Here is a 16223-nt window from a genome sequence, read left to right on the forward strand (position 1 = left end):
GTGGCTCGCAGCTGCAGCAGGAGTGTAGGATGTGGCCGGTCCCGCGCGCGGGGCTAGCCCTGCTGCTGGAAGTGGGGGTGCGCGCGTTGCTGCTGGGTCTCTTCTTGTGAGTGGCCGAGGAGTGGGAGGGCCTCCGTCTCCGGTGGGGGTCGCGAGGCAGGAGCAGAAAAGGGAAGGGGCGTTGCTCTCCCTCTTCTTTGGGGACGGTTCCTATTCCCACGCCTTACCGGAATGCCAGCGGGCAGCCTTCCTGTCTCCCTCCCCCTTTCGCCATCCTCTCCATCTGGAGCTTTTCCGGGCTTGCAAAGAAGTTGCGTGGCTTTTCGGAAAGCTGGGGCGGCCTTCTCGGCGTCTTGGTTGCTAGGAGTTGGCCTGAGCCGAATGGCATGCCCTTTGTGGGCTGAAGGCCCTCAAAAGAAGGAGGCACCTGCAGTGTTTGGTGGCATTTTGCGCTGTGCGTCAGGCTGGGCATCTCGCGGGGAATACATAGGCTGGTGCTAGATGCTGGCCTGTTCTTTTGGAGCTTGCAAATGAGGGGCAGAGGAGAGGATCGCTGGGGGAGGGGCTTCGTTCCAGAATTCCCAGCAGCAGAGGGTTTATGTTGTTAGTTGTGATCCTTAGAACTAGGTGGCTGAGGTGCGTTGCAATTAACCTCAGGGACATAGGATACAATGGTTGCCTGGGCCAAAGGCCTCCAGGAAGTGCTTGGATTTCAAATGCCTGGAACAAATATGTCAATCTCCATCAAAGACAGCTGATACCTGCCTTGCATTTTCTATATGTAGTCACATCCCAAAGAGATTCAGAGAAGAGAAAGACAAACCGGAATTTGTTCTATCTGGTCATAAGAACCACCATTCTCCCTTTTCTTTGCGTGCTGTTTTTTGGATTATTATTATTATTATTATTATTATTATTATTATTATTATTATTATTATTATTATTATTATACATAGAAATGACAGTATACACAGCAAACGAGATAACTATGCTGGGTTTCCTATCACAAATCATTAGTCGAACCCTTCCCAAGCGTTTAGGACTGTGTGATGTATCAGCGGATTATGTGAGCAGATCCCAGTAAGGTGGCCTTCTGCAGCTGACCAAGGGTGATCTTGTCAGCGCCAATTTTTTTAAGTGCTTGCCTAGGTCTTTAGGCACAGCATCCAGTGTGCTGAGTACCACTGGAACCACCTGCACTGGTTTATGCCAGAGTCTCTGCAGTTCGATTCTCAAGTCCTGTTATCTGGTGACTTTTTCAAGTTTCTCGACGATTCTGCTGTCACCAGGTATGGCAATGTCGATGATCCACACTTTTTTCTTCTTCACAATCGTGATATCCGGGGTATTATGTTCCAAAACTTTGTCAGTCTGTATTCGGAAGTCCCACAGTAGTTTTGCATGCTCATTTTCGATCACTTTTTCAGGCTTATGATCCCACCAGTTCTTTGCTACAGGCAGATGGTAGTTGTGACACAAATTCCAGTGGACTATCCGAGCGACTGTTTGTAGTCAGTCTGAGTGATTGTCTTGCAATAGCTCAGTATGTGGTAGATGATGCTGTTGGTATTACTATTATTACTATTATCCTTTATTTTCGCCCTGGGGAAGATGGGTTAAGGTTAAAGAGATGACAAACTGTGCTGCATTACATAGAATTAGAAAGATATTTTATTACAGCCCAGGGCTAGACAAATGTTTACAAATACTGGGATTAAGATATATTGTATTCATGGACCAAGGTTGTATGATTTCATGTAACTGAAAGAGCAATGTGGTGCTGTAAATTGCTATGGAAAGCCCATAATTCTTACAGAGCCAAACATTTTGGGATCCTACTTTCTTTAGGTTCACTCAAGTGTTGCCACCTTTCCAGCGAGTCATCCAACCTGAAGAAATGTGGCTCTACAAAAATCCCTACATAGAGTCTGACCATGTGCTCACCAGGTCTATATTTGTAAGTGTTTTGTCCATTCGCCCTTCAACTTTTATTTGCATGCCTGTTTCTTGGCAAGCAGAACTTTGCTTCGATTAAGCCCAGACTTTGGCTCAGTGCAATAAACCCAAATTAAAGCACCCCAATCCAGATGGCTGTGTAGCCTCTGTTTGAAGAGACTTGGAAAAAGGATACCAATTTCCTTGTTAATTTTTTCCATTGTGAAACCATCTTTACTATTAGAAAGTTATTTCCCCCACACACATACATTAAAATAGACTCTTCTTATGGTTAAAAACCTTTATTTCATGCTTTGAAAGGACTGCCACTGTAAGCTTCAAAACATGTAGCTGCATGCTTCCAGATTATCAAATCTTTGTTGTTTCAGAGCAAAAAAGGTGATGGACAATGGTGGGTCAGCCAGAATCAAACCTTAAAGAAAAATAGCATTTTTGGACAGAACAAAGTGAAACTGAGTGGTATAAGGTGGGGTGGCTAAAATTTCCAGTACATGTCATGTGTTTTGGGGAGGCATGGAATTGTTTTTCTGTGGTTTATTTTTGTTCATCTGGGTCTGTTAAGTCTAAATCTGTGTCTTTCAAACTTCAGAGCTTTAAGATGTATGGATTCCCAACTCCCAGAATTCTCTACTGCCTGGGGAATTCTGGGAGTTGAAGTCCATACACCTTAAAGTTGTCAAACTTGAAAAACACTGATCCAAATGAAGTCCTATGCACATTGCTTGCTCTCATTTTGGGGGGCAGAAATGCCCATTTTTCTGAAAACTGTTATTTTAGCATAATTCCCAGCAAGCATCCAAAGAGCTTAAATGAATCCTCTTCTATGTAAAAGGTGGTACAATCCTGTTTTAAAGCTAAGAAATGTCCCAATGTCTTTTTTTAAATCATTTGTGCAGCTTTGTTTTGCTTTTGTAAATGTAACACTTATCTGAATCTTGATCCTCTTGTTGCAGTTCATTTCCTTTGTGTCTCCTTTGGTCTTAATTTTCCTGGCCAAATTCTTCATGAAAGCTGGCAAAGAAGATACCCGGGAAGCATGCTTGGGTGAGCACAGGGGGGATGATGTTTGCAGAAAGTTGGGGGTTGCATTAAATTGCTGAATAAGGCAGTAGGTTCATTGTGTCAAATTTGTCCTATTGTAGGGAAGAGATGAGAAGTTTGTTGTCACCTTAATGTTGGGAACAATAAACCAGGATTCCATCTGCATCTATCCCTCTTTGAGGGAGATGGGCAATCTAGAATGAGTGAGTGAGTGAATGAATGAATGAATGAATGAATATTTCAATAAAAACTTATGGAGGGTGATTCTAGTTTCCTTACCAGACTTGCTGATAGGACATGGCAAGCTGCTTATTCATGGCAACCCCAAATTTGGATTTCCCATACAAAACAAATTGACTGTTGAGACCTATTGAGCTGCATTGCTTTAAAGGTATTGTACTTGTATTTCTGTCCAGTTGTTTCCCTTGGGGATCTAAACTGGAATTGCTTTGTTTTTCTTTGGTTCAGCTATTAGCTTGGCACTTGCCCTGAATGGTATCTTCACCAATGTTGTAAAGCTGGCCGTGGGCAGGTAAGGTTCTTTTCTGGCAATTTTAGAGAAAGAGCTAGCATTTTCCCCTCTGGTTGCTTCTAGGCAGGACTGATATTCTGAGATAGTAATGTGAGAGGGCCAGAAATGAAGTGGAAGAAACCAGATGGCAATATGGAAGAGCAATTATTTAAGTTTGAACACTTCCTGTAATGTTACATAAGAAACAGCGGAAATGTTCCCTTGTATTTCTTTCTAAAGGTATCGTCCAAAGAATATGTTGAAAAATATCATTTTTCTCCCATTGGTGTCTCCATCCCACTTTTGGAGACAGTCTTATTTGCTCCATCACTCCATAATTTTTCCTTTCGGCAATCCAAGTTAAAAGTATCACTGGATACTTTCCTTGATAGGCAAGTTATGGAGCTTTCTCATCAAGTGCATGAAGTTACCTTCTTCTCTCCTTTCCTTAATCCTTATTTTTCCATCCACTTCCTTCCTCCCTTAAAAAAGGGGCCACTGATAGAGAAAAGATTTCCCTTCTTCCACACAGAGGAAGGGATGTCATGGGATTTCCTTCTCTTTCAGAAGACCAACAAGCCTAGTGGAGAGGACAGGAGTATCTAGCTGATCTGTTTTTATGGTATTTATAGCTATTAATGCTTTAATTAAGATATTGGACTGGACATCTTAAGTTCTAGGCCCTACTCAGCTATAGACATCACAGTGAAGTCTTAAGTCAATCATCCCCTCTTACAGCCCTATTGTAAAGGATAATATTTGGGGAGAATCACATCTACAACAGCTCAAGCTCTGATGAGAAGAGAGAGATGATCTCACAATATAGAAGTCAAATAGGGGATATTGGATATGGAGTGAGGTATTTGTAGGTACCACAATAGAGTCTAGACCTGTCACAGCAACATTGGAGATTCGGGTTAGCTCTTTGCCTCAGCTCTTCTCCATCTTCCTGAAGTTGAGAAACTTTGACCTACACTTCTCTTCAAGGCCTCGGCCCGATTTCTTCTACCGCTGCTTTCCAGATGGACGGGCAACTGATCAGTTCTTGTGCACAGGAGATGCACAAGTAGTGATTGAAGGGCGCAAGAGCTTCCCTAGTGGATATTCCTCGTGTGAGTATTTTTTTTCCTGTGAGAACTGCCCTTAGAGAACTGGCAATAGTATTATGGCTAGTTTGGGGACATTTAATTACCCTTTCCAAGAACTTTTGTTTTGAGGAACCATATTGAATTGGTTCATATATTGTGCTAAGACATGGCTTGAATAACCACAATTCATTGAATAAACCACTTTTGGTTGGCTGTACCCAACACATTTAGCCAAAAACTATCAGTCAGAATGGTTGGGTTTGCATATTTAACTTTAAACACAACACATTGCTTAAGGGTCTTTACTATGATATATGATGTATGTACTATGTACTATGTCCCAATCTAATGTGGCATAAAATCATTTTTCAAAATATTGCAGTTCAGTTCACAGAATTGGTCTAGGAATCCAAGAAAAGCCTAAGCAGATATTAAAAGGAAATAGAAGTTGCAGTGGTTATGAATGTATTTCTCTCCCCTTGGGCTTCATTTAAATGTTATTAGGTCCTATGAGATAACCATTCTTTATGAACTGTCTTACAATCTATAGAGTATTATTCATGTGATTTGTCCCTCTGTGTGAATGTTCCATTATGCATATGTGCTCACTGAAGCATCTTATTGTAGGGATACATACAACAGCCTCAGTATTTTTTTTACGTTGCCCACCTCTCATTTATTCATTGCTTCTGTCAGAAAAAAAAATCATATATTAAAGATACGCCATTTTGTCTCTACTTCTAGATCTGCAGTTTGCATACATACATTATATACGTCTTACCAAGCATCCTTGCTATATTTGAGTTGCTTACGGTGCAGTCTAAGTGCTGCAGGCAAAGGAAATTTTCTGAATTCTATTCAGTTTTGTTCTTTGGAAAAGATACCATTCCTGCCTGAATTTTTTTTTTAATTCAAGGAGAGAAGTACCTTTTTTTGTTGTTATTCAATTTAATAAGCAGTGGCATCTTTCATTGCATATTTATGGGTTTTTTTTTAATCAAACCAAAAGTACACTGCTCAAAAAAATAAAGGGGTTAAAAAAAACAATGTAACTCCAAGTCAATCACACTTCTGTGAAATCAATCTGCCCACTTAGGTAGCAACACTGATTGACAATCAATTTCACATGCTGTTGTGCAAATGGAATGGACAACAGGTGGAAAGCATAGGCAGTTAGCAAGACATCCCTAATAAAGGAGTGGTTCTGCAGGTGGTGACCACAGACCACTTCTCAGTTCCTATGCTTTCTGGCTGATGGTTTGGTCACTTTTGAATGCTGGCAGTGCTTTCACTCTAGTGGTAGCATGAGACGGAGTTTACAATCCACACAAGTGGCTCAGGTAGTGCAGCTCATCCAGGATGGCACATCAATGCGAGCTGTGGCAAGAAGGTTTGCTGTGTCTGTCAGCGTAGTGTCCAGAGCATGGAGGCACTACCAGGAGACAGGCCAATACATCAGGAGACGTGGAGGAGGCTGTAGGAGGGCAACAACCCAGCATCAGGACCGCTACCTCTGCCTTTGTGCAAGGAGGGACAGGAGGAGCACTGCCAGAGCCCTGCAAAATGACCTCCAGCGGGTCACAAATGTGCATGTGGATGCTCAAACGGTCAGAAACAGACTCCATGAGGGTGGTATGAGGGCCTGATGTCCACAGGTGGGGGTTGTTCTTACAGCCCAACACCGTGCAGGACGTTTGGCATTTGCCAGAGAACACCAAGATTGGCAAATTCGCCACTGGCACCCTGTGCTCTTCACAGATGAAAGCAGGTTCACACTGAGCACATGGGACAGATGTGACAGGGTCTGGAGACACCATGGAGAACATTCTGCTGCCTGCAACATCCTCCAGCATGACCAGTTTGGCAGTGGGTCAGTAATCGTATGGGGTGGCATTTCTTTAGGGGGGGGCGTACAGCCCTCCATGTGCTCGCCAGAGGTAGCCAGACTGCCATTAGGTACCGAGATGAGATCCTCAGACCCCTTGTGAGACCATATGCTGGTGTTGGCCCTGGGTTCCTCCTAATGCATGACAATGCTAGACCTCATGTGGCTGGAGTGTGTTAGTAGTTCCTGCAAGACGAAGGCATTGATGCTATGGACTGGTCCACCCGTTCCCCAGACCTGAATCCAATTGAGCACATCTGGGACATCATGATTCGCTCCATCCACCAGTGCTACGTTGCATCACAGACTGTCCAGGAGTTGGGGGATGCTTTAGTCCAGGTGTGGGAGGAGATCCCTCAGGAGACCATCCGCCACCTCATCAGGAGCATGCCCAGGTGTTGTAAGGAGGTCATACAGGCACATGGAGGCCACACACTACTGAGCCTCACTTTGACTTGTTTTAAGGACAATACATCAAAGTTGGACCATCCTGTAGTGTTTTTTTCCACTTTAATTTTGTGTGTAACTCCAAATCCAGACCTCCATGGGTTGCTAAATTTGATTTCCATTGATAATTTTTGTGTGATTTTGTTGTCAATAAGATTATTTCATTCATTTACATCTAGGATGTCTTATTTTTGTGTTTCCTTTTTTATTTTTTTGAGCAGTGTATTTTATAAGTAAGGAATGTATGTATGTATGTATGCGTACATGTATATTCCCTCTCAACTAGCTAGGCAAGAGTGGAGGGCAGGTTCCAACATCGGTAGGGCTATATATGGTTCTCTCCTTCTTTAATTGCATTAACATTGAAAAACAACCAGGATTGTAGTCCTGCTTGCCTGATCTGACAGTAAATTGTATTTAATTCAGTAGATCCTTTCCTTTACTTGTATAGAATTGTTTGAAAAGAACAAAACATTCCCTTCCAAGATTGATCATTTAACTGGTCTGATACTAACACTGAAACAGTCAGAACTATCCTCCTGGTTTGCCCAATCTGTCATTCTTGGAGAATAGAATTGATAAACCTTCTTAATTGCAAACTATTTCAATTGGCACCAGCAGAAAAGTACACTCTTATCTATTGTGGTCAGAAGATATTGGACCTAATTGCAATTTACCCACTGTAACATTGATAAATCTCTCATTTCCTTCAATTACTGTATTCAACTCCCATTCTTTTATTTTTAATTTATGTCAATTGTTTTGTTTGCTTGTTTGGGAGGAGCAGTGTTGCATCACTTGGGAGTAGCTGAAAGGATGTGACTTTCTTTTTGGTTTAGGGCAGCTCTTAACAGCATTGTTGTGAGGTATGAAAGCTCAGGACCGTGGGAAGGTCCAATTAAACAGATTTATTGCTAATCATGCCTACACACAGGAATCTTCTCAATGAACTGCTAGGAGCTAAATAAGGATCAACAGAATTCAAGGGAGGTTGGATTTAGTTTGTGACTATGTTGGGATTTTTGGCTGAACCTTCTTTTAACTCCACCCCCAGGTTCTGCCACTCGTTCTCCCACATCTATGTCTATTCCACATTTCTATTTGAGAAAAGCAGAGATTTCTTCTTTGGATCCCTTGTATTTCTAGCTACAGATAGTGATGGCCATTTGCACTGCTGGATCTCATAAGGGATCTTTTATGTTTTCCAGTTGTCTTTGCTGGGTTTGCTTTTGGCTCCTTCTACATTGCAGGGAAGCTGCATTGCTTTGCACCTGGTGGTCGGGGCCAATCCTGGCACCTCTGCGCCTTCTGGGGACCCCTCTTCATTGCCATGCTCATTGCCTTGTCCCATATGTGTGATTACAAACATCACTGGCAAGGTGAGGGAAAAGTGTGTGTACGTATGTGGGAAAGACGATTTTTCTATTACATACAAGTCTGTTTCCTTGCCCCATTAGTCAAAAGCCCAACATTGCTTATATTTTGGCCAAGAGCCATGTTCTTGAGCTTCATTGGGTGAACAAAAGAAACTCCATACATCTCTATTTAATTCAAATGGAATAAGAGTCATAAGGCCATTCTCCATTGGGGCATCTAATAACTTTCCCTTTCTGTCCTATGATGAAATTGTTTTTGAAGCCTGGGCTTTGGTGGAGGTGCTGATGGCTTTGGAGTCTTTAGCTTGTACATCTCTGCTGTAAAGAAAGGAATGGAGGGAGTGGCATCTTTTTCTGCCAAAACTCATGAGGCCACCACCACCTCTGGTTGTAATGGAATGGCAAATTTCAGTGCAAATATCTGATGCTGCTGCAAATCTTAATGGTCTAAATTGTTATTGTATGACTGTTTGAGTTGGGAGTAGCATGTAAACCCTAAAAGGAGTCAAAGCCATTGAGGTAGCACTGTGCAAAGACATTTCTGCAGTCATGTGGCCAGCATGACCTCAAGGAATGTTGTTACCTTCCCACTGAAATTGTACCTATTTATCAATTCACATTTGCATACTTTCGAACTGCTAGGTTGGCAGGAACTGGGCCAAGGACGGGAGCTCACCCTGTAACATGGCACTCGGGTCTTGAATCTTGGCTCCCAGCTTTCCAGCTGACAAGCCCAGGGTCTTAACCACTAAGCCACTGCACTACCCAAACCCTAAAAGAGGATAAATCAATTTCCAAACCAAATCTTGCAGCCTCTTAGCAGTTGAAAAAATCCCAGCCAACTCTGCCTTCCTTGGTAGCATGGCCCCTGTGCAAAATTAAGACCATTGCTGGCTACCAAAGCTTAGCATGGGTTGATATCCAATGTGTTAGATATTGATCTTTGTATTCTTTTGTTCCTTTTAAGATGTGCTGGTTGGCTCTGGAATGGGTTTCACCTTTGCCTATCTCTGCTACAGACAGTATTACCCTCCACTGACGGACCCCAAATGCCATCAGCCTCTGCAGCATGTATCCAGGCTATCTTCTCCAGAGAGGCAAAAGCTGACACTTTCTGGTTTCAACCTAGATGTATGAAGGACTCAGGGGCTTCCTTTCTGTATTTGCAGACTCGAGGGGGGGAAAGAGAGCTTAATCATCCATGTTCTGCTTTGCTCAATGGCCAGGAGGTGGTAGGGGGAGAAGCATCGTTGTCCAAAGTATACCAGCCTGATTGAAACTCAGGGCCTCTACTTCTTCCCCTTCATCACGCATATGTGGCTGAGAGAGTGAATATTTTCCAGGACAGCAAAATTGCAGAGTTTGGGAAGATTTATTTTTTTGTGGCCAACTCATTCCTGGCAATATTGAACCATTCCTCATCTGATCACAACAGAGCAACAAAAGGAGTCTCTAGTCCATTCCCTCATTGCTCTTGAGTTTAAATGCCTATAAATAGATGTCACATGATCTCAGTGTGCAGTCTTGACCTATGTATTACAGGAGAGGTCTGACATCTTTTCCCATGATGCCCAGGGAACATTCCTGTCCATCCAAAGACAGATGGGTACAATTGTAATAGTTTTCTCCCCAAAATTCTGCCTTAAAATAGCAGCACGGGGGTGGTGGTAAAGTATTTCAGGATTCAGTGATTTTGTGCAACAACACACCAGTCCTTTCAAAACAGAGCAGTAACTCAACCATTCACCAAGGACATTGACATGCATTGAAACAGGTATAAAGATAGATGCCCTAAATCCAGACCCATGCATTGGCCATTTTTCTGCTACTCTTAATTACAAAGGAATCAGGAGTCTCCAACATTTGCCACTGAGGTGTAATATTTAAGGAGTCAAAATTAAATCTAGGAGACTAATTATATTAACTGCATATATTTGTTCTGCCAGGTTCCCTCCTTGCTGTTCATTCAAGATTTGTGCAGTTTTTCTATATTTATGGCAGTATTCTTAGTTTTGCATCCTCTACCATTGCACTGCTCTGCAAAAAGTTTGATTCTCAGCAGTGCAAATTGGTATTGATTTAAAATAGTGTGATGACTCAAAGTTCGCAAGACTACACACTTCTATTTTTAGCCTTGCTTCTTTTAGGGGGATTTTTAATGAGTTAAACTATGGCTTCACACCACTGCTGTTCCTAAACCACTAAAAATTAAAGATTTCCCTGTGAGTTCATGTCCAACTTTAGAGCACAGTGCTCATCTTTTTCTTGATGGAGGGAGCCACAGTGTTGTGGCCAGAATGACTAGATGCCAAGGCCCACAGAATGCTGTTGGCTTCCCATTGAAGTGGTATCTAGTTATCTACTTGCATTTGCATACTTGTGACCTGTTAGATTGGCAGAAGCTGGGCCAAGTAATGGGAGCTGTTGCATGGAGCTTAGGTCTTGAACCTGGATTGTTAGCTCTCCAACTGACAAGCTTGGCGTGTTTAACTGCTGAGCTATCATGTCCCTTCCTAAACCACTACTCTAGCAATAGTGGGCAATATTCAGCTATCCCCAAAAGGGTTTAGGGGTTCTTACAGTCAATATATTTTGCACTCCTGGTTAAAGATAAATAGGTAAGAACTTTCCTAAAAGAAAGCATTTTTTAGAGTCTATTTAATTCCCATCAATACTCGCACCACAATACATTTTGTTGATTGTGGTGGAATTTCTGTGCAATGGATCAATGTTTTATAGCTCATAACTAATTTGTTACTTCTTGGTCCCTCAATTAGTACTCAGCTTGCAGTTTTGTGCATTTATCCAACTATAACAAACTCCCATTTTCAAAGGTATTTCCTTAGCTGGAGAAAGACCCAAAGTTCAATTTATCCATGTCATTACCCATGTGCTTTGTTTTTAATCTTGGGGTCATTGGATGCTGCTGTTTTCATGTGAAATTGCTATTCTAACATCAGAAATTATGATTATTGATTTTTTTTATACTATTCATACTGTACAGCAGATTACTATTAAGACAGTCTAGGCTGAAACGTTTTTCTACCATAGATAGGTATAACAATTGCAAAGTTTTACAGAATAACCAAACTTGTGCAGCATAACAGCACTTGGGTATTTTTTAAAGATATCTGTGGTTGCATTGTGAGATTAATCCTATACATCCTTAAATCTCATTTGAACAACCAATGAACAGCCAATCTATGGATGATGATCTAACTACCATAACAAGATAAAACCACTTGGGATCACTAAGATTACTGTATAAGAAGTCAATCCTAATGATTTAACAACTGTGCTTATTAGAAGATAAAGAGGCCTAACTGTCAGTCAGGGTTCTGCTTGCAAAGATCAATAAATTCACCAAAGGCAGACAGCTGCTGGAAAAGAGTTAAATAACTTTTTTTTAAAAAGGTAATATTTTACAAAGTGCATTAACTTCCAACTGCTTGATTTTTCCTATTGATACTCCAATTGTGAAAATTTGGTCGTGTCAAATGGCATTCTGTTCAACCACAAGTGTAGCATGAGAGGCTGGAAAATTCAATGATGCAATAATAGTGCAAACATAACGAGAACAACTAAGTATCCGGCACAGAATTGGAATACGCAAGGTGAACAGACATGTAGCAATAGCGTGATCACATCTTACTTGTAAACAGGCTGCTTGCTGCTCCCTTGGCCAAGACTTTCTTGAAAAGAGAAATTTTGCAGAATGTGAGATAAGTGAAAAGCAATTGACCACTTCATGACCAAAAAAAAAAAAAATGGTCATGTAACAGTTGCATGGCCCAACATACATACACCATGAAATCACAGGTGTGTTCCACAACTAGCCAGCCAAGATTATATTGAGACATGCATTGAATTTACACTCTGGCAGACTAAACTATCAATGTGAACTGTCTGTCCAAATGGTCAGCCAATCACCCTGAGCTCCCAAGTAAAATTGCCAGTATAGAGCTGCCCTCATCTGGTGCTTGAAGAAACAATCCAATAACTGGGTAGAGGTTTAGGAAGTGAGCTCATTCTTCAGATGCTTTCAAGAACCCAATTGCATGCATTGAAACAAGGACATATCAAGCTGCTGCTTGTATGAAGTTTGGCACCTCCCACGTCAGAATGTAAACACACAGCTTCTACAACACTGTTTACATTATGGAGAGGAATCACTCATCCATATTCTGATCGTTGTGAACAAGATCAAATTTACAAGCTTTGCCAGTTCCTTCCCAGGTAAGTAGTTATACTTTAGAAAAGTAGAATGATACAATTGCTACTGCTGGCATCATCATACTTATTTCAGAGAAGAATGGGACTTAGCTTGCCCAGCTTTTCGCTTTGACCTTGAACCCTTTGAGTAAATCAGCAGCAGCAATAAGAGAAGACAAAACAAAAATGAACTCCCCACAAACAATGGGACATGTAATGCTGAACACTCGGTATGACCTCAGAAGTGCTTCTAAAAGTCAAAATCCTTCACTGTCCATCACTCATCTTGAGGTTTTTTCTAATGGAGACAAGATGTGAAATTCTAGCACCAATTTCAAGTCTTGACTAGTGCATAAACTGAAGGTGACACAACTGGTATTGCACTGGATCTAAAGACACACTGGCTGTAGACAGAAAATGCAGTTCGGTTAATTCACAAGGGCCTGAATATACCAGGAGTCTTGACAGGATCTCAATGGTCACTACTATCCCTGAATAGGATACTGAATTTTCCAGAGTTCCAGACTAAGAGGAGGAAGCATGCTGGGCACATCAGACAAAAGAGGAGGAAGGTGACAGGAGATCTGTAAAACAAAGAAACAACATGGTACATCAGCCATGTTAGGTTAGCTTTTCATTGAAGGCAGCTGATCTTGAAGAGGATCTAATTCAAGGAAAAAATTAATAGAAGACATACAATATACACAGCAGGATAATTTCTAAATCTTCAATTGCTTTTTATCTTTTTCTCAAACGGTAGCTGGAGCTAACTGGCCTCAAATAAAAAAAACAGACTTACATATTTGGTATCCAGAGTTGTGCAGCTGGTCAGTTTGTCTCTACAAAAGGGGCTGATCCATGCTGATGCCCTTTGTTTGATAAATCTCTTTCAACAACAATAATACTGTGTCTTCTGACTCCCTAGAAGGAGGGATAGAAAAAAGGAAAAAGAAACAACTATTCATTATTGATTACACACTAGCAAAATTTTGATGTATATATATTTCACATACTTAGAATCCTAGCTGTAATGCATATAGTTAACTAAATTCAATTCAGGACATCATGTTTATCCCATCTGTATACAATTTGAAACTAAATGTGAAAAAGTAAAAACTGGGCATAAGCCTAACTTCCACCTCAGCAATTAAAACAACACAATACAAAGGAAGGAGATACATAGTTATGAGCCTCTTGGAGAAGAATAGGAATGATGGAGAAGATGAGAGACAATACAGTCTTCTTCAACTGCCACCTTGCATGACAATATAGATGAGAAAGCCATCTGGCTGGAAGGGTTGAGTTAGCTGATCTAGATTGCTAGGCTGGTATCCTACCCTTCCTTCCTGGCTACATGTGCGTCCTTCCCAAACTTGCACACTTAGTGGAAGACCAGATCAATATCCTGGGTCAAAGGTATTTGATGACAGCCCCCACCCAGCAAAACTGTTGGGTACCAGATCAGGATTAGCCCAGTAGACAGAGCTTACCAGTAGCATAAATGGCCTTGCAGTGCAAATAAATATTCATTAAAGCTTTCAATGGGTTTCTCTTGAAGCACGTAGTCAATGCGATGGCCCCCGTTCAGCAGCCCCACATTAACTGGAGGCAGATCCTCTTTTGCTGATGTGGTTGGTTCCTCTGGTTTCTCCTCTGTATTCAAATGGAGGAAAACTGAATCAACACACTTGCAATAAGTGAACAGGCCAGATAAGCTAAGACCAGCCTTAATTTTCCTGCCTAAGATAATGGTGGCAGCTCAGTCTTATAGAGATCTCCAAACATGGCAAGTTTTAAGAGTCATGGACTTCAGCTCCCAGAATTTCTCATCCATCCATGGGAGTTGAACTCCTAAACCAGAATCCTGGGAGCTGAAATCCACAAGTCTTAAAGTTGCCAGGTTTGGAGGCCCTTGCATATTCTCAAAATAACTTTCTTCAGACAATATTAAAAAGAAGTGGCAACTCTTGCCCACAAGTACTTGGATAGCAATTCTAGTTGAAGAGTTACAGTGCTCTGTGCCGAGCCCTGGAAACTGCCCAATTCAGTCCAGAGGCCAGCTCTCTCTTCACTCAATAGAGCAGAAGGAGCTCTTACCTGGTACCAAGGAGGCCTTCAGGCAACTCAGAATCTCTCAAATACAAACCACTGTATCCACATATTCATTCTGCACTATTGATCCCAAATCTTTATGACAATGGGAATTTTATAAATGGGAAGCCTGAGCCCAAAGCAACACAAAATGTGTTCTTTTGCACACCAAAGGTGAGCAAACTCTGAGTGTGCAAACCATAATTTAAACCTAGGCTTTAAACCAACCAGGTGGCTTCTCCATGCTGGGTTCAGCTTCTGACTCCTGTTCCACATCTCCGGTGGCTCCTGCCTCCACAGCTGGAAATGATGTTCTGGTAAAGGACTGCCAAGCAGTCCTCAAGGAGCCCAGCAAGTTATTTTTCAGGTCCATGCTCATCCGAGTGAGGCCTTCCTTCAATTCTGGAAAAATAAAGAAAAAAAATCAAAACCAGAAAAAAAGACAAGATTGCATACTTGAAAAATTAGAATATTGTGCAAGAAGTTCATTTATTTCAGTAATGCAACTTAAAAGGTGAAACTAATATATGAGATGGACTCATTACATGCAAAGCAAGATAGTTCAAGCCATGATTTGTCATAATTGAGATGACTATGGATTATAGCTCATGAAAACCCCCAAATCCACAATCTCAGAAAATTAGAATATTGTGAAAAGGTTCAATACTCTAGGCTCAAAGTGTCCCACTCTAATCAGCTAATGAAGCCATAACACCTGCAAAGGGTTCCTGAGCCTTTAAATGGTCTCTCAGTCTGGTTCAGTAGGAATCACAATCATGGGAAAGACTGCTGACCTGACAGTTGTGCAGAAAACCATCACTGACACCCTCCATAAGGAGGGAAAGCCTCAAACGGTAATTGCAAAAGAAGTTGGATGTTCCCAAAGTGCTGTATCAAAGCACATTAATAGAAAGTTATGTGGAAGGGAAAACTGGAAGAAAAAGGTGCACAAGCAGCAGGGATGACCGCAGCCTGGAGATGATTGTCAGGAAAAGGCCATTCAAAAGTGTTGGGGACTTTCACAAGGAGTGGACTGAGGCTGGAGTCAGTGCATCAAGAGCCACCACACACAGACGGATCCTGGACATGGGCTTCAAATGTCGTATTCCTCTTGTCAAGCCACTCCTGAACAACAACGTCAAAAGCATCTTACTTGGGCTAAAGAAAAACAGAACTGGTCTGTTGCTCAGTAGTCCAAAGTCCTCTTTTCTGATGAGAGCAACTTTCGCATCTCATTTGGAAACCAAGGACCCAGAGTCCGGAGGAAGAATGGAGAGGCACACACTGCAAGATGCTTGAAGTCCAGTGTGAAGTTTCCACAGTCTGTGTTGATTTGGGGAGCCATGTCATCTGCTGGTGTTGGTCCACTGTGTTTCATTAAGTCCAGGGTCAACGCAGCCATCTACCAGGAGATTTTGGAGCACTTCATGCTTCCTTCCACAGATGAGCTTTATGGGGATGCTGACTTCATTTTTCAGCAGGACTTGGCATCTGTCCACACTGCCAAAAGCACCAAAACCTGGTTCAATGACCGTGGGATTACTGTGCTTGATTGGCTAGCAAACTCGCCTGACCTGAACCTCATAGAGAATCTATGGGGCATTGCCAAGAGAAAG

General features: G+C 41.8%; 2 protein-coding genes across 4 annotated transcripts in view; one reads left to right on the top strand and one right to left on the bottom strand.

Annotated features, from left to right (window-relative positions):
• On the top strand, positions 1-10104 carry PLPP5 (phospholipid phosphatase 5). 2 transcript variants are annotated; one of them, XM_087938889.1, is made up of 7 exons: positions 1-1289; positions 1849-1957; positions 2910-3000; positions 3466-3529; positions 4496-4620; positions 8137-8307; positions 9272-10104. In XM_087938889.1, the coding sequence occupies exons 1-7, from the start codon at positions 1207-1209 to the stop codon at positions 9439-9441; spliced, it is 813 nt and encodes a 270-aa protein (XP_087795015.1). In that variant the 5' UTR covers positions 1-1206; the 3' UTR covers positions 9442-10104. The 2 variants fall into 2 exon arrangements, with proteins under 2 accessions (XP_087795015.1, XP_026573023.1); XM_026717238.2 differs by having other exon boundaries at positions 1-106.
• The window catches only part of DDHD2 (DDHD domain containing 2), a 27718-nt gene continuing 21152 nt past the window's right edge, over positions 9658-16223 (bottom strand). For both annotated transcript variants that reach the window (XM_087938888.1, XM_026717234.2), the window contains 4 exons: positions 14836-15009; positions 14007-14169; positions 13316-13437; positions 9658-13100 (listed from right to left, as the gene is read on the bottom strand). In XM_087938888.1, coding sequence (XP_087795014.1) covers positions 13356-13437; positions 14007-14169; positions 14836-15009 — 419 coding nt within the window. In that variant the 3' untranslated portion in view covers positions 9658-13100; positions 13316-13355. The remainder of the gene's footprint in view (positions 13101-13315; positions 13438-14006; positions 14170-14835; positions 15010-16223) is intronic.

The sequence above is a fragment of the Pseudonaja textilis genome, chromosome 9 (genome assembly GCF_049901715.1).
Source record: "Pseudonaja textilis isolate UNSWEBS1 chromosome 9, rPseTex1.2, whole genome shotgun sequence".
Taxonomy (NCBI): Eukaryota; Metazoa; Chordata; class Lepidosauria; order Squamata; family Elapidae; genus Pseudonaja; species Pseudonaja textilis.